Source organism: Perna viridis, chromosome 2, assembly GCF_037379345.1.
Source record: "Perna viridis isolate PV_CMFRI_1.1 ecotype Kerala chromosome 2, ASM3737934v1, whole genome shotgun sequence".
Taxonomy (NCBI): Eukaryota; Metazoa; Mollusca; class Bivalvia; order Mytilida; family Mytilidae; genus Perna; species Perna viridis.
In genome coordinates, this window is record NC_142446.1 from 29,858,993 (window position 1) to 29,885,055 (window position 26,063).

Consider the following 26,063-nt stretch of genomic DNA (forward strand, 5'->3'; position numbering starts at 1 on the left):
GTGAAAAGGGCTGCAGGACTCTAATGCCTTGAAGTCTTCAGCTGTATATAAACTGAATTATACATCAGATCAGGTCTGATGACTTGATATTATTGACCCCTAAGGTGTAAAAGTTTTACATTTTGTACATCCAAAATCACAAAAGCCTTGGGTCTTTAGTGACAAGTTGGAGACAATCAAAATCATCAAAACATATACATGTACACATGACAACTGAGAAAAACAGGAGACAATTTTAGTAGTGAAAATAAAAAAAAATTAATCGTTCCATCAATTATGAGAGATGAGATGAGAGGTTCCTCTGGGACAAAATCACTTACAAGGTTCTGAAAGGGAATTCATTGAAACAGAAGATGACCACATGTTATAAAGATTTAACCAAAGTAAGTTTTCTAAGGGATAAACCATTTCATTTTTTGAAAGGGCTTAGGATTTTTTTAGAAAAAGGATTCTGGCTCTAATTTTTATCCAAAAATATCATTTTGCAAGCATCTGGAAAGAAAAAATATTCTACCCCACATTTTGCATATGGGAAAAAAATGTCTTGTACAGCATAATTATTATAAGGGGAAATATAACCCTGCCTGCACAGTAGACAAAAAACAACAAAAAAATTTGGCCTGCTTAAAATCCCTTACCCCCAAATAAAATCAAAAGATAAATGTTTAAATGGATTTCAAATTTGAGAAGTCACATCCACTAATGAAGCCTCTTCAGTAATCAGAATGATTAATATTAGGTTTCATCTTCATGTCAATAAGAAAGTCGGAATAGACCAAAACACATGTATAGTAGAGAAATGACTTACATGTACATGTATTACAGAAAGGTGTGTCATGAAAGTAATAATAATAATCAATTTCTGGACTAATATTTGAAAATTACAAGTAATTCATCCAATAATCCACTTTTTCACCAATTTCAAGTAGATTGGCTTCACTAAAATACAATTTGTTCCATTCAAGACTAAGTAATATTTTGATTATTTTGGAAAATGTTTCATATTATTGGGCCTGAATTAGGACTTAAAGACCTGTAAAAAAGGAAATAGAGAAGAGAGTGGAAACCAGAAATGTGTCAAAGAGACAAAAAACGCAAGGCAGCAAACAAATCAACAAAAAACAGCAATAAAACAGTTATCAAAGGCAGTGTATGAACCCTTACCAAGTGGTAATTACATTATAATTTTGTCTTTGACAGGCCTCTGAAACAAATGTGCATCACACTACAGGAGAGTTCGCCAATCTCTTTGGTGATGTCATATTCACTAATTTCCATATCATTAAGTGTCATAATGGTTGGCAAATAAACAATTGACAATTTCCTGATTAGAATCACAATTTTCAAAACTTTACACTTTCTTATTTTATATCCAATTTTGGTTCTGTAAAATTTTTCATTTAGATAAAGTAATTCATATTTTGCATGTGAAATTATAATTCTTTTACATGAAAAATAAATGTGTGATGATATTTATATGTAAACCTCTATTTTCATATAGAATCATAAATAAATCTTATGCACATATACATGTAGTTATTATTACTGAATATTTATCTAAAAATTCCATGGATAAATGGATAAAAAATATTTTATTTGAAATTTTGGGAACCAGAAGAATCTTTTAATAATGTTAATAAATGAAAAAGTAATGACGATTTAAAGTAGATGCCCCATGCCACTAAATGGATTTTTCGCAACCAAACCAAATCACATGTAAGTGATGACATCACAAACTCTCCTAAACTTGTCAAAATCACACAAGATTAACAAAAGCTAGAGGTTTCTGACTTAAGACTGCCACAAAAGATGTGGCAGGATTGAACTAGCTTAATGGGGCATCAACCCTTGCCTACATCTAGAAAATGTATAGGCAACAAATTCAACAATAAAATGCTTTGCAGGACAACTTGATACAACTGCAGAGGTTGAACCTTGTTCAGTTGGGACAAGAATGGACACACCATTCAAGCCTGATACTGATTTTCTTTTTTGACAGGTTATGACCAGAATGAGAGGGATCATAGAACTTTAAAATTTGCATTTAGACATAGGAAATAAGTAATTTATACATAGTTGAAGAAAACGCTTATTTCTGATGCCTTGTTGGTCCTCCATTCCTAAAAGGTAAGGGCATCACCCTTTATAGCCATCAAAACCTTCACTTTAAGGAGTAGAACTTAATACTATACACAATATCATAGAGATCCATATTCCATAAGCCTTTACTCATATTACAAAAAAATGTATTGCCCTGGAACCAGGGTTTTCTTGGCCAATTTAGACCCCTAATTCATTTGTTGATGTGGGAACCAGTGAATATCCACCAGCTGAAGTCTATTTATTCAAGTAATTGATCGAAAATCAAGTGTCTTCATACCAGACAATGTCAAATTATTATATGACTGAAAAATATTTTGAATTAACTTTTGGTCACTGTGTAAGGTAACTGAAGGTACATGTATTTCAAATACCAAGCGTCATTTAATAATCTCACTGCAGATTTGAGTGTCTGTGGCCCTTTTCACAAAAAATCGTATGTGTAAAATTAGTTGTAAGTTATGATGTCATAATGCAGTTAAGTATTGTGATGTCACAACTTACGACTAATTTTATTCTTATGATTTTTTGTGAAAAGGGCTGCTGGATGTTGTTAAAGAGTAATCAAGGGAACCAAGGTTATAGCGGTAATCAAAAGAATGCAATCCAGGGAAAAAGACCAGACATGGAAAACAGACATACACAACAATGAACATAAAGTAACATAAAATCATACATACAAAGTAACAAAAGCAAATATGCAACTCACACTCCACTAAAAACTGGGAGCATGGACCAGGTGCACCGGTAGGGTAAGCGTCCTCTGCTTTTCTAGAAACACCCGCAAAGTTGCTCATAAAAAAGTCAAGTCCGGGGTAGACAAACGAGGAAAGGAAAACTATGACCCATTGAATAAATCAGTTTTCATGGTGCAGATGGATACACCATAATGATCCACGGGTTCATGATGACAACCATAAAACTTCTGTAGTGATGACTTCAATCTTGTAGCAACATAACCCTGTTCCAGAAGCCTATCTGTTAGAGTTCTAGCGCGATACAAAAAGTCAGTGTAGTTTCTTGGCAAGCTCTGGCATAATGTGTGAGTTGTGATATGAACATTCCATATACAGGTGCTGAAGGGATGTTGCCACAGATGAAAAGTATTTACAAGCTTCATGCAGCATTCATAAAAAAGATTTCAAGTTTTTGTGGTCTTAATGGATGTAAATCTCGCCACTGTTAAAAAGCTCTACAATCATTTAATCAAATTTACCTTTACTTTTTAATCTTTAATAATATTTCAAGCTTCTGATTGAACCTATTTCAAACATTAATATGCAGCAGCATGATACTGTTATTTTTTTTTAGACTGTTTCCTAAATCAAGGATTTTTATAGTGGATTATAGTCTACTTTATTAACCAGTTACCCAAAATATGTCAAAAACTGACCAATTGATATGAATTCAAACCGGGCATTTGTACAGGGCCAATATGAAAAAAGAGGACCAATATGAATCAAACCAGGGCCAATACGGCTTCATAACTTCTGGTTGTTTGACACCGCCATTTTGAGTTAGAATTGGATTCATGAACTTTCATATTGGCCGTTATAGGTTTGGTCAATCATATTGGCCTCGACAGCCTTATTGGCCCTCAGCAATGCCTCGGGACCAATACAACCGCCTCATAGTCGACCAATATGACAGACCTCAAACCTATAACAGGGCCAATATGAAATTACATATTTATTAACATATAGTAAAAATTCTTGTTTTAAATTGTTTTCCTTAGAACACAAATCAGGAATGGTATGATTCATTTTGTAAGGAGTGGACAAACATTTTATATCCTGTGAAAAAAACCAGGAAACTTATTATAAAAACAAAGTTGTGAAGAAAAAATTTCCGTTTTAAAAGATGGTAAGGTTATTCTAGAAGTACTTCCGGTATCTGATGATTTCCAATTTAGTAATTAATGGAAATTTACATCATCAACCTGATTTTCGCACCTGTTCATGAATGACACGAATCAAATCGAAGTTAGTCTTTGTACGACAGTTTTTGTTCTCTGATATGAATTAAGTACATTTACCTAGAAACTTATGTGTAGTAGGATGATATTTGTTGTCATTTTCAAATGCCAGGTGCTTCTGTTTTCTTCTTACCTGTCATTTAAATAAGGTTAAAGGTTATACAAGTCACACGCTAGAGGGCGTTGTTTACATTGTTGTCAGGGTCGCCATTTTTCTTGTTTTGATGTTTTGTGCTGAATTACTGCAGAAATATAAATTTATATAGCAAACAACCGATAAAATGACAGAAACTGCGACAGAAGATTCAACTAATAATGCCAGCAATACATATATCATCCGTCCAAACTTCCAAAATAAGTGAGTTTCACGAAAAAAAACAACATGTAATGATGAATATTGTCGAAATGTGCACGTTTTCTACTGTAGGGGAGATAACTTGGAGGTGTAATTATCGCCATCAAGTGATTCTCATAACTATATTTCGTCCTCTCATGTTAAGCAAGTTCATGCTAAAAACTTAAGACAAAACATTTAACTGATTGCTTTTTTTTTTGCTCTAAAAAGAGCTATTATACAATGATTTCCATTTAGGAATAACATTAGCTGCTCCATAAATTGTAATTGTATACTTACTGTATTATACTTATAGTTGTAACTATGGTTCCATTCAGTCTCAATAGATGAGGGGCCTGATGTTGGGGGGGGGGGGAGGGGGGTAGGTCTCATCACGATTCACGAGTTGATTTTTTTGTCAATCAGTGATCACGATTCACAGAAAATAAATTTCCATGATCACAGGTCAGGAACATATAAAAAGAGTATCCCCAATCAACCTCGATAATAGTGATTCAGAAGCTGGTTGTGTTGAGGATTGGTTCAATTAAGCTACAATCAAACACATTTCTGGCTCATTACTTGTTTACGTGTTGAATTCTCCCAGGTTCTAATTGCACTTTTAAAACTATCGTGCCACTTCAGTTTTTTAAGCCAAGAAAGACAACTCAATGAAACTCTTTATTTCTGTAATGGAAAAAAAATCACGAGAACGAAATATATGTCTCAATCATGAAGAACCAACATAAAACTTCAATGAAAACGATTCACGAACAATACTTTCAACACGAATCATGACAAATAAATCTGTAGAAAAACAGATCATGATAGTGAAAATGTGCCAATCTCAAAGAACGAAAATAACCCATCAGGCCCCTCATAGATAGGTCACTGCAGATAATTTTATGACAGTTTGTGGAAATAAAGCTTAACCTTAAGTTTTACAAAATTAGACTCTGTCAACTTAGTGTATGAAAACAAGTGCACCTCAATAATTTCTAGTGTTATTGTACTCTATATGTAAAGCCCCAAGAATTGGAGCTTCCAAAAATGTACAATTGCAGTCTTCACTTCTGGCCCATTCTTCAATTTTTGAACAAGTCTTGTGTCTGGAATTTAAGAGTAGATCATCAGCCAAGTTATATAAGAAAGGCACTATATTAAATGATAGGGATGGACTTTCAAATAAACAATTTTTTTGTTGTTGTAAATGTCTTTAACATTAAGCCATATTGTAAAATATATTTAATGTACCAATGAGAATCCACTAAAGATAAATAGTTTTATCAGGGGTTCAAATTTACTTTCATGATCGGAATGTCCAGGACTTTCATAAGTTTCAAATTAATGGTCCACTTAAGGAAAAGCAAGGTCCTTAATAAGGTGTCAGGTAAAAGGATTGAAGGTTCAGGATTTACATGTACAAAAATGTACATGTAGGTAGGTCCTAGGTTAGAAATTTAATATGGACCTAAGGCCATGACTAATTTGAACTTCTGTTTATTTGAAAATTTATTTATTTTTTTCATTAATGTTTTATGCAAATTCTGTGAGTGTCATGTTATTTACTCTATAGTTACGGTTGTCCAATAAAGAAAAGACGGAGTATAAAATGCAGTGTACTTGATAGATCTATTCAATACAATGGGCTTTATTTCATTCTTTTCAGGTTCAGACCAATTATAGTTAAGGAAACTATACACACAGTTCTTGGTGACAGATTAGCTGGGAAAGTTTATGATGCAGATGAAACCACAGATTTATGTAAAGTCATTGCAGATGATATCAAGACAAAATTAAAAGGTACAATTAATACTATCCAACTTTTGAGAGTCTGGGACACAATTGTTTGTAGCTTTGCATGTTTTTCTTTTGGTCCAATTTGAATAAAGACAAGTTATATATTTTGGTTTTGGGTTTGTTTATTTTTTTTTTGGTTGCGAATAATTTATGTCTTTTTTTATGCAAGTTTAGTTAGTTTACACCCTGAATTGACTTCAAAATGCGCAACGTTAAAAGTTAGGCCAATTAATGAGTTTTTATACACCCCTAATTTGGCAGACATATGGTATATCTCTGTTTGTCTGTTTATTGTAGAATAACTTAAAAATGCTTGAGGTATTTAAAGCTTTTTGGGTTATTTTTGTTTGACGTCATGGAGTGAATTTCCATATCATTTTTATTATTATTGATTTCAATTCTGAGTTACCAAATGTGTTAGACTTAAAACATCTTAGAAAGTGGGGAGGGACATATCATGTGCTCAGCTGTTTATATTAGTAGGCAATGTTTTATATGTTTTTTTTAATGTCTTTGTAAAATTAGGGTTGGTCTAAAGATAGGTTTTTTCTTTCAAATAACATTTTTTAATTGTATGATTCGAGGTAGTGTTGTTTTGTTAATTCATTGTAGAACAGTAATTTTTTCACTCTATATAGCTCTTAGCAGCAAAGACCATACAAAATTAGGGAAACTAGGGACAGTTGTGTTATAATTTGTTTTACGGCTGTTTCACAATATTTTACACAGGACTGTAACAAATTTGATGAAAAATAAACCTGGTTGAATCTTAATGACAAGGCATTTTTCAGAAAGAAGCATGTCTCTAGAATAAAACCTGAAAAGATTTTTGTGTAACCTCTTCTTGTTTTCCTGTATTCGATAAAAGTTTCCAGGCATCCACAGGCTCTTTTTCATTGTATACAAGAACTGTTATGTTAAAAAATTTGAAATATAACACCATTAACCATGGCTTTATGGTCTCCATAAGTTTGAACTATGATAATGTGTAGTTGTACAAGTAAAAGTTTCATGATAATCTTTGATTTTTTGGGGAAAATGAAATTTTTACCCTATTTTTCTCCCCTCAGAAATTCAGCATACTATTATAAATGGATACTTAGATCTTGTTATGGATAACAAAATGATAATTCCAACTAATTTTGATACTATAGGTATAATATTAAAAGAAACAACAATTAATTTTAACACTTTATTCAAAATTTTGAAAATTATAGGGGTCTACAAAGCAGCCTGAAAGCGTTGCGGACACTACAGTTTTGAATTTAATCTAAAATTTATCATATGGCTTTATATTGAAAACTAAGCAATACAAAATTGTACTAATGTCTTAGTGTACCTTACAATGTCACCACTGATACCAGGAGAAAGTGTCTCTTGTAATAAAGAATCATAAAAAATTTTGAGCTATGAATAACATAATGTTTCATTTTCAACTAAATAATCTTATTCCACTGGATATTTAGAAAACAAAGCTTGGTAAATGTTTGCATTTGATGAAAAAGCAATCAGTATAAAGGTTATAGCCATTTTGATACAGAGATGGTCAATATTGTGAAATAGAAATCAAAGTTAATACATTCCTGAAACGTTGCGGACACTACATATATTTTTAGACTTTTGAAGATATATCTTATCATGAAATAAAAGTTATAAGCATACAATAATTTCTTATTTAGGAACATTGTAAAAGCTATTAAAGAACAGTAAATGAAGGAAAATGTATTAAAGAAACTGTTTCAACAATAAACATATGTACAGAACTCCATGGCTAATAAGTCTGAAGTGTCTTTATGTTCATCTATTAGGTTAGTGAAATATTTCTTAATTTCAGAAGGTCCACAATTGTCACAATTTCTGTTCAGGCAGTTAGCTTTTGGAAACTGCTGGTTTTCATAGCTGCAAACTGTTATATCTGAAGCAGATCGTTTAGTAAGACTCTGTATTTCTGTATCTTTTCCAATGATGAACTTATTAGCTGCCTCAACTTTCAGAACTACATTGCAGCAAATTTGACAGAGACAGCATCGTCTATTTGTTTCTGACACCTTCTTTATATTCCATGGTTTTAACTTGTAGAATGTAGTTAACCCAACTTTGCTGTCTGGATACTTCTTCTTGTACATCAGATGTGCATCTTTTATAGTCATCGTCATAACCATTTTACCTATGTTGGTCTTCTTTGATACATTTTTCTTGTCTGGCAGCTCCCTAGATACTTCTCCAGAGGTATAGAAGTCAGTGATTTCTTTCTTAACTTTCCAGCTTATCTTGTCCTTTCTTGTTTTTCTCTCTTTATTGATCCACCAAGCCAAACCTGACACCTTTCTAGGCTTGAAAAAACCAACCTTCTTTTCAGTTTTTCTTTTAGATTTATTTTCCTTTTAGTGACTCATTCAAAATGTTCTTTAGAGTTCTCCTGGCTTTGATGTGTCCTTCGTTCCTAGTAACCTTTGTAGATGAATACAGTGACGACATTGATTTCACAAAATTCTTTCCAATTTCTGCATTTTCTATATTTTCAGGTGTCATCATCTTATCTTTCAAAAATTTAGAACAACTGGGTGAATCAGCTAGTTTTTGTATGATGATGGCCCTCTTTTTTGGTGTTTTTGGCAATTTCTCTTTTACTTTCCTGATGGCTCTGTTCTCTGCCATCCTGTTCTTAAATTTAGCGTTTGGGCTTTCTGTTTCACTGTTTTCTCTACCATCAGCTGACCCAGTTTCAGAATTGTTACCAGTTTTTAACTGTATTCGCATTTGCCATTTTTGTGTTCTTATTACAGCTTTCTCTTTCTTAAGTTTTTCAGCTTTCTTTTTTTCATTGTATCTCTTTTTTCTCTGACTTTGTTTAATTTTAGCATTCTTTTGCTTTCCAGAATTCTCTCTGTTATTTGCTAATGTATTTGCCTTCTTCTTTTCTCTGTACTTTTTCATTTCGAGTCTTTTTTTTCCCCTTATCTTCAATAGTGTGTTATTGTCTGCTGTCTTCCTAAGTTCTGACCTGGCCTTTTGTTTTCGAATCCTATCCCTCTTTTTTGCTTTCTCATGTCTTTTGGCATTCTTTTTCAGATTTTCTCTGTGTTTTCTTGATCTCTTAGTGTTGGTCTTGGCCATAGTTACTCCTGAAACAAGATACTATGTTTATATTCTTGTAAGAGACAGAACATGTAGTGTCCGCAACACTCTGAAACATTGTTAAAGTTACTTTATATTGTTGTTTGGTTCCTTGATAGTTATGGTCTGGGGCTATGAATGGAAGGCCACTGTTGCCAAATTTTCAAAATTTACAATTTTCTGTTTTCTTTTGACCTGAAACCAGAATAGCAGTCCAGCAACAATGACCTTCTAATAACACTGACGTACATCGTATGCTATGCCTGTTATGCTACAATTTTTACCTTATACTGATAAAATTCTACTATTTTGTATTAAAATCAAGTTAAATACTGAACATTGAAAGATATTCAAACATTCTTTTGTTCAAATGAAGAGAAAAAGAGCTTCAAAGCTTAAGCAAATAAGAGTGTTGCGGACACTACAGGGTTGCAGACTCTACAGTTCAGCAATTATGTGATGCTGTAAAGTCTAATCAATTGAGAAAGTCATCATTGATTGGTTAATGTCTTCAGTGTGGAGGAACCTGTTTACACACAAAATACTTTTTCAATAGCTCCAGTAGTTCAGCAGATATAACTGTGTTGCGGACACTACAAAAAAAGTGTCCTTAAACCAAACCTGAAATAAAATGAAGAAATTGTTATCATGCTATTTCATATATATAGTAAAGTTATTTTTCACAGCTTGTATATACATTTTTCCACAAATTAAAGAGTTAATTGATGAAAATCTGTATAAAGCTTTATTTCTAAGTACTGATTAGCTAGCATATGTTCCTTTTTTATGAAAAACATAACGAAGGTATCCCTTCTTTCATTTATTCATAACTTTCTAAATTTTTATCCGATCTGAATAAAATAAAATGCAAAATAAAGCTGGTGCATTCTGCTTTTTGGGAAGTAATTCATCATTGTACACTTAAGAATTATCTACTGTCTGAAATAATCAAAACTTACCTTATTTTCTAGAATGTTACAGCATAACAACAAAATATGCACTATTTTAGGACACAAAATCTTGATTTTTTAATATAACGTTCGACTGGGAGTATCATGTATCACTGTAAAGGTTAAAATATCAATTTGCATGATTTTAAATCTATTTTCAATGATAAACAAACATATTTTCCTGTCATTTAATGAGCATAACCAAGGTTATGTAGGGCTTGTAAAATATTGTGAAACAGCCGTTTAGGCCTTAAGTATATCACAGAAATATTTAATTGATACCCTCCAGTTGCTGCATGTTAATATTTTTATTCATGCTTATTACCATATAAAATAAATATTTTGACATACTTTTTAATGAGAAAGCTTATAATTTGAATGTTTTGTCCTATTGCTTTGAAACTTTAAAATCTTTTCTAGATTTAGGATATGACAGATATAAATTTTCAGTACAAGTTGTTATTGGAGAACAGAAAGGAGGAGGTGTAAAGTAAGTTACTTGCTATGTGTTATATTTGTCTGCATCAGATGTGCAGCATTTACAATTTGCCAAGGATTTTTAACCATTTTCGAAAGTGGAAACAAAAACATTTAAATACATTTGTAGGTTTTTTGTTTTTTAAAAGGCAGAGTTTGTAGTGCTTTTTTTTTTCAGATTATTTGGCAGTTCAGCTAAGCATTTTAATCATTATTTTTACATGTTGTACTAAGTTTTAGAAAATAATGTATTAACTACATATTAAGCATTCTGTTAAAAGTATTACATTCTTGATGTTTTATTACAATGAGCTCATCTTTTTCAGAATGGGATGTAGATGTTTTTGGGACTCAGATACAGATAACTATGCTCAAGACATTTTTATGAATGTAAGAATCAATTTATCTAACCTGGCCTAAAAGGCATTTTGAGCTTTTGTCATCATTTTGGCATCTGTTGTCATCTGTCTTCATTCGTTAATTTTTCAATAAAAATCTGTGAAACCACTCGGTGAATTATTTCCTAACTTGGGCACCAGCATCCTTAGGGAGTCTACTTTAAATGTTACTTTGATTGTATATGAATGTAACACATTTATTTTAGACCATTGGGTCAAGTGGCCAACTTTTACATATACAGTGAAACTTCTCTAAACTGGCCACCACTTGGACAAGAAAAAATGGCAGGTTTTGTGAAAATAAGCAATGCATTCTAAGAGCTGTTTCCGTTAATGTGTTCTGTAATTTTACACCTTGTCAGTTTGTTGGTCCAGACATGTTTAATGCCAACTCAACACTTTTGGCCTTTTATTACATTTCAAAGCTTGCATCATTTGTAAATGATTTGATTTTACAAACGGTACTGCTGACAAAATAATGTTCAAGGTTTTGAAAGAATGTGTAGTAAAGATCAAAGGGCTATTGATAGTAATTAATTATTTGTATTGTTTTCATAAATTACCCATCAACAAAGTCTAATAATTTCACTCTATGTTGTTTTGACTTGGGTACAAGTCACATTACTTGACAGTTAAAAGATCGTTAAGATCATACTATTAAATGACCCCGGTTGCCTGATGTGTGTACACACCAATTAACAGCCAACCAGTGACAAAATGTAATGTCTGGATTAAATTAGTTGTTTAAACTACTGTTCCCTTCAATTATCATCTGTCCACTGATGATATGCAAACTGGTTGGTGAATGAATTATTAATTACATAATCATTTACAGTTTTGTTAACACATTTATTACAGGTGAACAATAACCGGGCGGCCGGAATTGAGAGGTTGTTTTTGTTTGAAATATATAACTAAAACTCTGAACGACCGGCCGATGTACGGTTTTAGGGGGTGGCCGGTCTATTGAAGACGAAACACTTAGGGTTTAAGGTATATCGGCCGAGACTTTTGAAAACAGCCAGTTTGGAAAAGTTTCACTGTATCTAAAAGAGATATTGGAAAATAAATGCGAACTTCCTACTTCAGCTTGAAAAGCTCAACCAAAGTCATGTCGGGCAACTCCTTGTTAGTGTTATTTGCCTTTAAAGATGAAAATTATGGGTTTTTTTTGCGATTTTCAGCCAATATATTAAAAACTAATGTATATACATGTAGTAAAAAAACTTTCAACTGATAAAATGATCCTTGTGTTAAGGCATACTAAAGGCTTCTTAGTCAAAGTTGTCAGATGACTCCTTGTCAGAGTTTTTGTCCTCGAAAGGTTAAAAATGAATCAGGTGAGTGATTCAGGCTCCTGAGAGCCTTTTGTTTATAGTATATAAAACTATTAACCTACATGTATTAAAGCATTCAAAAGAATCTTCAGAAGATTTAGTAATTATCAGTTAAATGTAAATAAGTTGATTTGATCAAAATATTGGAGTTTTATCATTTCTCTGGTTTTCCAGTTAAACCAATTTGTATTGTGAAACTGTTTGTTAGATTGAATTGAATGTACGTTTACTGCAACTTGAAATTATTCCCGTACTAGAAAATCATTCAAAGCAATAGACATTTATTCACTGTTTCATGCTTACATGTATCACATAGTCTGAGTTGTATCTATCAACAGCATTAACTGCATACCATTTTAATGAACTTGGGATATTTTTCATTAATAATGTGTTAACAGTGATATATGTATGTAAAATTCATTTAAACTGTTCAATCTCTAAATATTTTATTTCAGGACTCTCTGTTTTGTGTGGCAGCAGCATTTGGATGTTTCTATTACTGAGTATTCAAAATCCATGGGCCAATTTCAACCATCTTTTATTGCCATCATAATTTTTAACTGGTGACCAACCACATGACATTACATGCATATGTTATGACACATCTTGTGTTAAAATGATTAACATACCTCTTGATCAATATGGATCAGTATCAGAGATACATATTGTAGTAAAATAAGCTTTCAAACTGTAGAATGTCTTTGCAAAGCTCTGTTGAGATGAAAAACCAATTCACAAATACATATTTGTAGATTGTGCTTCAAAAAGGTCATAATAATTCCTTCTGAATTCTCATGAACATTTATGCACACAGAACTTGTGAAATAATTTTATTGCCTTGTAGTTTATTTTTATTGATAATATTGATGAAGTAAATTGTTATTACCTTTGTACTTCAATTTTATTAACCGCCTCAATGGTCTCGGGGTAGCATGCTTTGAGCTCAGAAGGTCATGAGTTTGATCCCCAGCAGAGTCACACCTAAGACTTTGGTTGTCAGTCATTAATCACTGCTTCCCCAACAAAGCACACTGTATTTAATGGGACTGAGTGACAACTGGTTGGCTTGGAGCCCAATTGGGGTTGAATACCTACCTGCAGGCTGTTGCTTTTGTGGACTAGCACAATAAAGACCCAGCTCAGGGTGTCAGACTAGTTAAGTATAAAGCAGGGTCTATTCAATTGGGCAGTGGTACTGGCAAGGTTGTCAAAAAATGGTTAATACTAGTATTGACCAGACCAGTGGTCAATACTGGTTTTTACCAGTTATTACCGGTCTATACTGGTAAATATATTAATGGTTGATTGGGTATTAAGCAAAATATGAACAGTTCCTAAGATGAATGAATTGAATGTGTACTGTACTGTCTATTGCAAAGTGGCTTTTTTCATTCTATCTACGATATCATTCACTCTATCATGGCCCTTGAGTCTTTGTACTTTTGCACTGGCTACAACATTGCAGTCTTTGCATCTGGCACTAGTCTTAATGGTGTCTTTGTCAATTGTATAAGTATTGGTTTCATCTTAAGTGTTCCATCTTAAGAGATTTTTAGTGACAATAACTGAGAAGTGCTTTCAATGATAGAATAAAACAGAGAATTTAAGGGATTTTTATGGACATGATTTTAAATCACCATGTAGGAAACCATATATGAAAGAAACTGTAAAGAATAATTCCTTATAAATTTTCCATTTTTCCTTTACAGAAAAATTTCATTTGGTACAAGGAAGGGCATCATAACATGTGTTTCTAACTCAATCAAGCCACTTGTATGGTATTTTTCCTGGTTATGAGAGAATGTTGCTTTAAGAGGGTGTCCATGCAAAAACCAGGCAGTTGGTTGCACATGACAAATTTTGATTTCATGAAATGTTCATCTATTTCATGTCATAAGTGCATGCCGCCTCAAAGTTGAATCTTGGTTTTTGATTAAATGCAATGGTTAAAAGAAAAAAAAAAACACAGAGAAAGCACTGGAGAAGGGAAATTACTCTTTATTTGGTGCAAAAATTGGGTCTTACTAAACACTTCCAGGTCAAATGGCCACCCCCTATGTAGTACCAAAAATACACTTTAAACCTAGATCTATGCTTTGTTAGTGCATAATTTGTTTGTATTCTGATCAAAATTAGTCAAAATAAAGCTGAAAATGTGTAATTTAAAATCATATTTGTAATTTACAACAAAAGTGTATGAATATTGTTTACATGTGTGAATAATTTACCTCCATGCCGCCAGTTAGCAGAAAAGGTATTATTATTATTTATTCAAGTAAATTTTGTGACGAATTTCTACAATCATCGTACCATTAAAATAATGATTTTGAAAGCCTTATCTTCCAAGCTTTGCAACGGTAAGTAACTTTAAGATGTCATTTGTCCTAGGAATTCACAGTGAAACTTTGAAAATTACTTGTTTAGTGTGTAGAGTAACGGAAACGTTAGAAGTTGTTAGGGATACCTTGGTTGCTTTTTTATGGAACTTTAAAACTGATTTCTGAACCATCCGTTGTCACATTGAAGGATCTTTTTACTATTTGACATAATGAATGATACAAACATTACATGGGAACAAAAATTCATCGGGTAAAATTAACGATGTGGCAACCACATCAAAGGATCTGCCCGATTTTTACATGGACTGCCTCTTAACAGTGTTAGTTGACCACCTGTTTGCCAAGTGAAGCTGTGTTTTACTTAAGTTACCTGTACTAATTACTGTATGAAATAAAGAAATGTTCATGAATTTTAGTTTTGATTTATTATTACCTGTAGTTTTAATTATTTTGAAAGGGAAATGTATATTTTTCCATAATACAACTAAAAAGAGACATTTGAAATATCAGAACACTGAAATGTAGTAATGTTTACAAAACAATGAATAATGACGGAAATTTTGACCACTTTTGGGTATGGTACAGGGCTTTTAAAACAGGTAAAAACCGCCGGTAAAAACCTGGGTCGGGTTTAACGCCCAACTTTGCGTCATGTGGTCCTTTTCACAAAAAAAATCGTAAGAGCAAAATAAGTCGTCATAGTAAATAAAAGTAATGTGACGTCATAACTTACGACTAATTTTACTCTTACGAATTTTTGTGAAAGCCACTGGTCTCGATTTCACAAAAAGTCGTAAGTGTAAAGTTAAGTAATGACGTCATAAACTAAAATAGCATTGTGACATCATGATTTACGATCAATTTAACACTTTTTGTGAAACCAACGCCAAGCGTTGAGAGTGTAGAGATAACGTCCTGAAATATCGACAATAGGATGTTAAATCCAAAGCAAACGCTCAGTTAATCAATTAACCTTCAATTGTCATTTAATATTGCCTCTATGTCATAATGCAGATTGCCACTTTTATTACTTTTTTTTTCATCAAATTTGGTACACATGTACTTTATAGGGTATATCAATATGATGATTGGACATATGTAGGTGTAGTTCACAACACAATCCTCCACAACAAATTTTTTTCAATTCGTTGTTTTTTACTAACTATTTTTTAAGAAATATTATAATATAATTGTTACACGCAGTGCATGTAATGAACATTTTGAATGAGATGAGGTAAAATCCTGAGAAAACTTTTTATACCCCTACTCAAGAGTGTGGTATATAAGAATCATATTATCCATCCAGCCGTTCATCCTAATTATCCTAGCATTTTTTTTTCAGCTCTGAATCCATTGATTGATTTCAAATTTGGTATGTGGCTTTATATAGACATGTATGGCATACGTTGTAACATCAAATTCTTGTTTCACAAGACTTTGCCATTTTTCACTGTAGGGAGCGCTGCTGTAGCACCTAGAAATGGAAACACACATTGACCTTTTTATACAAATGCAAAATAAATTACGGTCGTATAATGGTATCATGTTGTCAGTTTTAGTATAGAGGAAGATTTTTTCCAATTAAGGATCCTCAAGGGACATGAAAATTTATAAACAATTTTGATCATAAGTATATATCTTTATGACATTGTACCATACAACGAAGAATGACTGGGTCGATTTGGGGATTTAAAGTGAGCTCAACAAAATGCCATAAACTCAAAGGAAGGCTGGGAATGAAGTTTGAAATTGTGACTTGATCCACATAAGAATTTGTCTCACTCTGTCAATGTATTTTGCAGGCATATTAACTCCAAAACTATTTATATTCAATAGTTATTTTGCTTGAACATGCATGTAAAGAGAGATAATTCAACATAAATGGTTTTTAAATGCCGAGCAGGTACCGTCATACAGTTATAGTTTCAACAAAAATAAAATTAAGGTGCTCTTTGATAAGACCAAAATATCAATACTTTGTCTCATCTTGTGTTGCTGGCCCAAAGCTTGAATTAAATTTCAAAAATTAAACTCTAGGTTTTCTTTGGCATGTTTCATTTCCATTGGCCCCGTGCAGGTCCGGGTGTCAAAAGAATAGGCCTGCAGCAGCGCTAAGCTTGTCGTAAAAGGCAACTTAATAGTGCCCAGAACCCTAGCCGGGGGCTAGGGCGCTCTGCCCACAGAGCAACTAGGTTGTGTGCCCCAGGTGGTGGAATGGGGTACCCCTGGTGTGTTACATGCTGGGGTTGTCAGGCTATAATACGGAAAACCTGACCGCAAACCATAGTGGTGCACCGTGTTGGGAAAGATGCTACGTTCCTCCCACGTTAAAGAACCCTAATGTGGTATTCTCCCGGGGTAGGAACCATAGGGCTCCGCCACGGAAGGCTAAATTGCCCGACCCTACCCACCTCTCCCTATTTCCACTGGCAATCAAAATTCGTCGACCCCTTGTGTCCCATCCCATTTTTCATTTCATCATCATTTCATGTTCATTTTATCATCCACTTCATGTTCATCGCCTGAATATAGCTGAAATCAATTTCCATCGTATTCAAATTTGGGATTTTATATTAGCTCACGTTAGGAAAATGAGTTTGACACGTATATTTTGTGTCTGAAACTTACAAACATTTAATAACAATCTTAACTCTGATCTGTATATAATTTGATTGTTGTACCCCAACTGCGTTCCGAGTTCAACCTCAGTAGTCGTATCAAGCTGCACCCTGTATAACATTTTTTTTTATAGACACGTGTATTGTTCTGTCTAAGCGTAATTGGAAACATTTCTGTTTAGTAAAATTAAATAAATATTGGTACCACATGTATATTCAGTTCATTTATCCTGTTTAAAGCCTATGTCATTGCCATTTTCATAACACTGCAAAAAATGCATTAAATGTCTGCATAATAGACCCTTTGGCTAACGTTCGAGTAGTAGACGAGCATGCGTAGAGCATGCTCAATATACACTTCTGCGAGGAAAATTCTTTTGTTCTACCCAAGCCCCACCTCGCGGAAGTGTATATTGAGCATGCTCACCAACTTACCACAAAAGGGTCTATCAATCTGCATAACGTTGTGCAGACACCAAGCATAAATTTTCAGTATTTAAGTGAACGGAACTTCTGTGAAATTGTACTTGAAGGTTCCATATTAAACTTGACAGAAGTTCTAAAATATGCCCAAACTCGCTCTCCTAAAAAAACATACCATTCTACACAATCAGGAGATGCAAACGAGGGGATCCTTAGTCAAACAATACAGTGTTCGAACGTCAAATAAACCGTACTACACAAAATATCTAATTAAGTACATCCAGAAAAACGACTATTATAGTGAATTCAGTGCGTAGGAAGGATGCTCGCTGATGGTCAAGTCCGATCGAACAAGGAGGACATGTATGACATTTACTAATCACATTGGAAACGAACATTCCACACTACAAACGACATGCCATAGTTTTACCTTTCACCGCTGAAAAAAAAAATCATACTTCGTCAGTTAGATGTTACAAGTCCGTTTTAGAAGCATACGACTTTTGTGTCGAATTCAAAGGTTCACCCAATTCATATTCAAAAAGATAGACGAATCGTTCAGAAAGTGTTCTAGCTAAAACGTCGGTATTTCAGAATGTAAGGTAAGTCGTCGCTAAATAGGCAACACAGAGAGTTTTAGTCGAATAGTTACGGCCACTCAGTTCCCATAGAAATAAATTATTGACGCAGAAAAGAAACAAAAAATAAAGCATTAAGTGTGAATCCAGCACTGAAATAGTTTTTTATATAATAAATGAGATGTAAATGGCAATTGTTTTTTATGTATTCACCACATGGAGTGGAGCACGGATACATGGTGCTGACCACTCACTTTTTCTCTCGAGGATACCTGAATTGAATTTAAAAAAAATAGGCAGTGTGTTATGCATTCCTCTGTGAAATTTTATATGAACTGGCAAAAAATAAATATTTTTAATCAAACTAAAGAATCAGACAGAAATATCAATTCTCGAGAAGAAAGGGGTGGTCGGAACCATCCGTACCCCAAGTACCCGTGGGACTTAAAACAATTAATTATTTTCTATTTGTCTTCATTTATATGCCACTAATCGTATCAAATAGCACTCCATCCCTCTGACTATCTAACAATGGTACAGTCCCAGTAATTAGATTTGAAAATTTAAAGCTATCAACCGGACTCATGAGTGGGAATCGAATTGATTGAGTGCGGTGGATTTATATGCAAAAGTTTATGAATATATCCTCCTCACTGAAGACCACTTTTCCTTTATCCACAAGAAAAAGGAAAAAAACATGAACAGCAACGGAGTCGACTTGGACGGTATGTTTTTTATTTCGATATAACATAATTATATGATAGCACTGAACGGAAGCTTTATTGTCTGTAGATAGTTAAATAATTATTTGAAGTATTCAAAAAAGATAATTAAATAATCTTGAAATGTCGTTGATTGTATGCTTACAAAAAGGAGTAATAATAGGTAGTTTTATCACTACCAACTCATACATTTCATGAAATGAGAGTAAAGTTGATATATTTTTTTATTATCAAATGACAATGACATGTGTACAAAAGTTTCATAGCATGTCAACAAGAAGGTCCTTTCTCGCCTCTGTTAAAATGCACGAAAATTCAACCATAACAGTTGTTTCCTGACAAAAACTTTTTTCAGCCCCGTTTACAGGCGAAATCTTAGTCAACCAACCTTTCCTCCGTTAGATACTTTATATCTTGATGCTGTGTTGTGCATTATTTTCATGTTTTGTAATTATTGTGTGTACTGTTGTGTGATTTGTATGCTGTGTTAGTGTCCTCCTGTACATCTATTGTGTCTGAGGTTATCAACAAAGTTGTCTTGTCTTGGAAACCATCATGGGTTACTCAATTTTTTTTTGCGGTAGTAGCAATCGAAGTGTAACCGGACGCTTAAATACTAATCTTCACGCCAGTTCCATGAACATTTTAATGACTTAACAGATGTAAAATTTTGCTACACATGGTACCTATCTTCAATAGATAAGAAACCATAAAATCAGATAATAGCCACCTAAACGATCAAACAAGTACATGCTTGTTTATGTTATAGATTTAAAAAAAAAGATATAGATAATACAGGTGCTCATCATTTTCGTGGTTAAAAAAAAATGTTTAAGATAATTACTTCTTTTTGAAATATCCAGTGATTTGTCTGAGAGTTTGTTTTAATCTAACTATTAGTAGATTTTGAGGCATTATGTTAACTTGTAATTAGGAATGACAAAAAATAATAGGAAAACGCTCCAATCTAACAGTTTAATCAACGGTAATAAAAGAAAAATTATCAAAAAGTATTTTTTTAATTATCATTATTATTTTAACCTATGCAAATTACTCACAGGATCAACAAATGCAATTTAAAAGAAACGAAACATTTTCAAAGTATCAATATTGTCTAAAACGAGCACGCGCGGATTTTTACTACTAACTGTAGTCTTCATATTAACAAAAGAGTGTCTGCTAAAACATGAAACGATTCGGCATGACATGAATTTTCTATTTACGAAGTCAATAAGCTGTTGTTTTCTTGATGCAGGGTTATAATTGGGGTCAATGCGCGTCGGGATTTTCTTGCTGTGGAAATGTAGAAATTTTAATGTATATTCTGGGACCGATTTCTGACAACTTGTCTAAACCAGGGTGTTTATACATAGTTTGTGTTCCAGCATTCGCCCATGGATGCCCTTTTTAAAAGCAAAAATTAAATAAATTAGTCAAAACTCCCTAAACCCGGCTATTCCAAGTTTTCCACTGTTTTCATTTTAGAAAATTCCCTTCATCTACCGTTCCTTTCATAACACAGCAGAATACCAAGGGAAAACAGAAAAATAAGGTATTTTAGTAACAATTCAGAACAAGATCTCATTTTAAGTACTCATCGTACGGTTGTATTGAAAAGTGGCCCGAAGTGGCCCGATCGCGCAAATGAGGTTAATTCAATATCATTAACATTTTTTGCAGTGTCCATATAGAAACCTTCTAATATAGTCAAATTTGGCCCTTTTTCGCTACTTTATATTGTGGATAGGAGTTTCTTTCAGCAGTTTATTTGATATCTAACTAAGGGGGTTTTTAACGCCCCTGACTAACCTGTCGGGTCTCGCACGGACGGTATTCGATATCATAATTGCAAAACTTCATTAGACATTATTTTATCCAACCAATCATGAGCCCTTTATATGTAAAGTATTTTAATGAATTGTAACCCACAGTAAACAATTGGAATTTGATGTATATCCTCGCCCACTCCGGGTTCCAAGGACTGTATAAGGAGCTTATAACATTTTTGTACGATTTTGCTTATCCATATTATGGGGGAAATAATCTTCGTATCGAACTGTATTTCTCGGAGTTTTTTTTTTTAAAGTCATTCGGCATTATTCATGACATCAAGGTCAAACTTTTTGTGAAAGTTCACACTTTAATTGATTGCTGTGTTAAGCTCATCGTCAAGGTCAAATTATTCAATGACAGACTGGTTTCATTGGTCGGTGAATTTTCTTTTTAGGGTTTTCATTCGCATATTTTCCATTGATAATTCCATTCGAAGGCGGATGAATTTTCTATGAATGGTGTTCATTTGCATATCGCAGCTTCAGTGGTTTTATCCAACCATGAGTAGTCAACACAACGCATAATCGTACAATAATATGCAACTCTCAGTCTTATTCAGTTTGCATATCTGATCCTTTGGTCCAGGATATTGTTGCAGATTTTATTTTAATCAGATAAAGAAATACTTGAGGTACTTTATGGTAGCAAGCATTTGATGACGTCGTCGGCGAGATAGCCGTTGTTAATTTTGTCGTTTCCGTGCGATAACTTAAGTTTTAGTCAATCGAACATCATGAATTTTTTTAAAAAACTATTATTTGCTGTAAGAGGAAGCTTTGTATTTTAAAATTGGGTTACTGGTCCATACCGTTCTGCAATTTGGGGCCAAAGCAGGTTAAATAGGTGTTAATTGAAAGTTGACGGAAAAGGTTTATGTTTGTTCAATTTTGTTAGTTCTGTTATTAAGGTCTTTCCCTACAAAGGAAAAACCTTTAATTGTTTTTGTCTGTTTTTTTCCAACATTTACTCTGACCTCATATCTTGAAAATTATTATAGGTATCATAGAATCAATGTGAAAACGGTTACAAGTACACTAACAGATGACCTTATGAATAAACAAAAACATGTGTTTTGCTATCAAACCTTACGGGAGTTATATGCCTAATCATACTTAAGTTTTGAAAATTTATATTTCGAGAACCGGAAGTCATAGAGACATGGGATCTTCACCAATGATCTTAGGTCCATGTGACCTTTATTTGCATCCAAGGTCAAAGATCACAGAATGCTGAAAGGCTTTGTCATTGCAAACTTCAGGCCTTTATATTAAAAACAATAAGAGAAAAGTGCATACATGCATCGTATGGAATGACCCTCTAGATAAACTACATTTTGAGCCAAAGTTTACATCATTCCAACTGTCTGTTCAAAAGTTATGACAATTTAATTGTTTCACATAGTTAGGTTTGTGACCTTGACATGATTGTATTACTTTGACTATGAAAGTTTTTTCAAGGTCAAGTGATCCTAATGTGTATGGTGGTAGTCCCACGTCTATACGACTTCCGGTTCTGGAGTTTGTTATTGCATCATATTTGAGATATCGTGTCTTGTTTTGGAGCTACTGAAATTTTAGTTTTTAAGAGCGGGGTATATATTTCAAAATTCACAATAGACACACAAATAATTCTTACACAGAATAAAAGATCTGCTCAAGTACATGCAATTGTTTGACAACAATACCAAGGACCAATATTAAAAACCAACCATACTACAACAACTTGAAATTTTCATATTTTACAATGGTTTTGTATATTTCATCAAAATCTGTTTTAGAATTGATATTGCATCATTTTTTCAACTTCGTAGAATGGTCATTCAAATGAGCGCGTTTAAAAAAGTCATAGTTTCAACCCCGATATGTCATATATCTTCGAAGTGCAGGGTCATTAAATGCAAAAATTTGAAGTACTTTGAAGGTAAGATTGTGGCATATCAAATGAAAGGTCTTAAAGAGAGAGAAAACTTTCAAGGGAAAGACTTTTCAGTTGTCTTTCAATTAATTGACATACCAGTTAATTTGTTTCTTATAAAATTCTGTTTTAAGAAAATTTAACAGCATTTAGCATTTAGCATTTTCAGTGTACAGAGGATGGGGGGGGGGGGGGCAAAGTGATCTTTGCTAAGTTCAAGTGGCTGCGCTCGGAGAAGCTTTTTATTATTAGGGGGTGGGGGCCAGGATGAATTTTTCTATTCTGCCTTTTTCTTTTGAGGAAGTATAGGTCCATATGTCCTCCCTATCTTTCTTCGGTGCCAATTATATATATTTTAATTTATATTTGCTGTCCCTCCTCTTTATTTCGTGAAATTTTCAACCCTGCTTTTTATTTCAAATTTCATTCAAGCGCCATCCAACCCCCAACCAATAAATTCTTATTGAAGGTTGACACCATATGTTGCAAATGTTACAAATTCAAAGTCCTTTTGAAATAACGTTGTAGATATAAGAGAGGCATTTGACTTGTATGATTTCTGGGACGGACGGGATGGCCTGATAGGTGCCGAAAAAGTCGGAGATCTGCTGAGATGCTGTGGATACAACCCTACAGAATCCTTCATTAAGAAAGCAGAGGGTACAAAACAGTCTGGTAAATTCAGTATTATATAAACCACTTAGCAATCAAATATGTTTACAACGACTTTCATGGTGGTCTTGTCTCGAGTGCAAAAATTCGATGGTTCGGTCGTCAGTGGAGTCGCATGAAACAAAGGCTTTGTAAAATGCCAGTCACTGGTTTTCCATCAAACACTGGACATACAGGAAAAGAGTGAAGCCTTGTTAGCTCGGAATCAGAATAAAGCATCCGAGTGGGGTCAAGCTATGGGCCGAACATTGCTTTTATGAGCAAACATAATGAACAAAGTCCGGCTCAGCATGTCGGACCGTGATCGGTTCTCGTCCTAGAATTATTTGCCATATGACATAAACCATAATCAATCAATAAATGCATTTTTTCCAGCTTTTGTTTGAAGGTAACCATAAACCTCCATTATGATTGTTATATATAAATTTGAATTTAAAAATTCAAATATTATTTTTAAATTTCAATTTTTATATAACATAATTAAACCTTATTTGTCAAGTCTCTGGTCGCATCTTTTATTGTGAATACCGTTTCTAAATGTGTTGCTAGACTGTTGATAACATTTTCAAAGATTCCATGAAAAATATCCGTAAATATCAAAATGAAGACTTTTTTCATTTCATAGGAGAGAAACAGTTTTCCTTTGAAGAATTTATTCCAATCGTTAAATCAATAGCCAAGGAAAAAGATACTGGGACTTTACAAGATTTTGTTGAAGCCTTTAAATCGTTTGATAGAGAAGGAATGGGATATATATCACTAGCAGAGATGAGACATATGTTAACAGCCATGGGTAAGTTAGACCCTAGACTAACTATTGCTAGGACATGCAGCTAACCAATATATTTTTGGCCTATCATTTGGTGTACTACCATTCCAGTGATTATAGTTCGTTATTATTACAATTTTTGTCGATTTATGTCTATCTTACACAACGATTTATATACGCGTTTTTCGTTTCTCGCGAAAATAAGTAAAGAAGCAACTTGTAAGTGTATTAATTCTTTGTTCATGTCTGAGTTCTTGCACTTTTACATTTGTGGATGCAATGACCAGTGTTTCAGACTAATAAGGTAAATTGGTTAGCAAATTGTTATGTGTATGTTTAAGGAGATAGATTACATGACGAGGAAGTGGACGATATCCTACAGCAGACGGAAATCCAGGCAGACTTGGATGGAAATGTTAAGTTCGAAGGTAGGCTTCTAGCAAGAACAAATTCATTTGTTTCACTAAAAAGTATGTGCATGTATAATCTTACAGGGACATCATCGGAAATCCTAGGATGGCGCGATCACGCTCCCACTTCCAACCCGATAACGGTAGGCTGTTGTCCATCATCCACCAAGATCGCCCATGAGTTTCTGACGATGTCAAAAAGGAGAATTTAAAAAAAAAGAAAAATTAATGAGGTTCATAATTCTGAGGGTATATTCACAGGCAACTCAAATATGTGGGAATACTATCCATGGAGTATTTCTACCCATGGATAGTATTCCCACAATACTTATTGATATAACGTTGAGTGCCTGTGGTATATTTTAAGATCAGATTCCGAACTAAGTGTCGTCACTGAGCATAGTAGAAATCTTCAATACGAATTATGCATTATATAACTACATCGTATTCACAAAATTTTGTTATACTTGCATCGAATAATTAGGAATTCGAAGATTATTATACAGGGGAGAACTCCGTGGACAAGAAGCCGGTTTAACAAACGAAAAACCAGCCATTACTATAAAATATTAAAAAATATATATACAGAAAAATGAGACACAGTTGCTTGACACTGAATGTTATGTTCTTCGACATACGTAGGTTTGGACCTTTTCTGACAATATCTGACACTCCATAGCGGTCAAGGTCATGGTGGAGACCGAATTCTATGTTTCTATACCGTTTTTGCAACAACAAAATAAAAAGAATGGAATTTAGGACCAAAACAATTCGGTGTAGTCATGGTGATGACTTGAGAATTTTCGTAACCTGTAGAAATCAACCAGTCAAAGTTGTATCTGTGTTATTGGCTTTATGTTTTATATATTTCAGACTTTATCAAGAAAGTACTAGATGGTCCATCTGGTGTAAATTGCAAGTGAAAAAGACTGACAACTTAGGTTCCAGTTCTTATCCTTGAATAGTGTGTAGTTTAGAATGATGGTTCTAAAATATCAATACACCGTGATGTTCCCTTAGTTTAATGACAACATTGATGGCTTTTTAAATGAAATACTGTAGGAAAACGAACTTTATGTTGGGATTATATAACAATATAATAATATGCAAATTCTGGAGTTACGCATCTATAATACGAACATATAAAGTGAATGAATCTGTATTTGATAGCCTTTTTATACGAATCAATATGTGTCGGTATACCACATGAGACCTTAGTCTTCACTTGGCAAGGAAATACCCTATAAAATATCAAACAATGCCCAGACGAAACACATACTGGTAGTTTACCCAGTCC

General features: G+C 33.6%; 4 protein-coding genes across 5 annotated transcripts in view; 2 read left to right on the plus strand and 2 right to left on the minus strand.

The window, feature by feature from the left end:
* The window catches only part of LOC148624555 (guanine nucleotide exchange factor DBS-like), a 52,912-nt gene extending 48,652 nt beyond the window's left edge, over positions 1–4,260 (minus strand). The window contains exon 1 of the mRNA XM_088567227.1: positions 4,136–4,260. The gene's annotated coding sequence lies outside the window, so the exon portion shown is untranslated. The remainder of the gene's footprint in view (positions 1–4,135) is intronic.
* Positions 4,252–13,381, plus strand: LOC148624557 (dynein light chain Tctex-type protein 2B-like). Its single transcript, XM_088567230.1, has 5 exons — positions 4,252–4,433; positions 6,079–6,212; positions 10,697–10,766; positions 11,080–11,143; positions 12,944–13,381. Exons 1-5 carry the CDS (start codon positions 4,357–4,359, stop codon positions 12,989–12,991), a joined length of 393 nt encoding a protein of 130 aa, XP_088423356.1. The 5' UTR covers positions 4,252–4,356; the 3' UTR covers positions 12,992–13,381.
* On the minus strand, positions 7,388–10,321 carry LOC148624558 (uncharacterized). 2 transcript variants are annotated; one of them, XM_088567229.1, is made up of 2 exons: positions 10,286–10,321; positions 7,388–9,334 (listed from the first exon to the last, which is right to left on the minus strand). In XM_088567229.1, the coding sequence occupies exon 2, from the start codon at positions 9,324–9,326 to the stop codon at positions 8,583–8,585; it is 744 nt and encodes a 247-aa protein (XP_088423355.1). In that variant the 5' UTR covers positions 9,327–9,334; positions 10,286–10,321; the 3' UTR covers positions 7,388–8,582. The 2 variants fall into 2 exon arrangements, with proteins under 2 accessions (XP_088423355.1, XP_088423354.1); XM_088567228.1 differs by lacking the exon at positions 10,286–10,321 and adding an exon at positions 9,853–10,279.
* A 5,615-nt stretch (positions 13,382–18,996) lies between the features above and the next one.
* Positions 18,997–25,990, plus strand: LOC148624559 (myosin, essential light chain, adductor muscle-like). Its single transcript, XM_088567232.1, has 5 exons — positions 18,997–19,171; positions 23,444–23,590; positions 24,213–24,380; positions 24,698–24,784; positions 25,640–25,990. Exons 1-5 carry the CDS (start codon positions 19,144–19,146, stop codon positions 25,687–25,689), a joined length of 480 nt encoding a protein of 159 aa, XP_088423358.1. The 5' UTR covers positions 18,997–19,143; the 3' UTR covers positions 25,690–25,990.
* The last annotated feature ends 73 nt before the right edge of the window (positions 25,991–26,063 follow it).

Coding starts and splice junctions, on each gene's coding strand:
- LOC148624557 (XM_088567230.1), top strand. CDS start 4,357: ATGACAGAAACTGCGACAGAAGATTCAACTAATAATGCCAGCAATACA. Junction 4,434..6,078: donor CGTCCAAACTTCCAAAATAA/GTGAGTTTCACG, acceptor CATTCTTTTCAG/GTTCAGACCAATTATAGTTA. Junction 10,767..11,079: donor CAGAAAGGAGGAGGTGTAAA/GTAAGTTACTTG, acceptor CATCTTTTTCAG/AATGGGATGTAGATGTTTTT.
- LOC148624558 (XM_088567229.1), bottom strand. CDS start 9,326: ATGGCCAAGACCAACACTAAGAGATCAAGAAAACACAGAGAAAATCTG.
- LOC148624559 (XM_088567232.1), top strand. CDS start 19,144: ATGAACAGCAACGGAGTCGACTTGGACG. Junction 19,172..23,443: donor CAACGGAGTCGACTTGGACG/GTATGTTTTTTA, acceptor ATAACGTTGTAG/ATATAAGAGAGGCATTTGAC. Junction 23,591..24,212: donor AGAGGGTACAAAACAGTCTG/GTAAATTCAGTA, acceptor TTCATTTCATAG/GAGAGAAACAGTTTTCCTTT.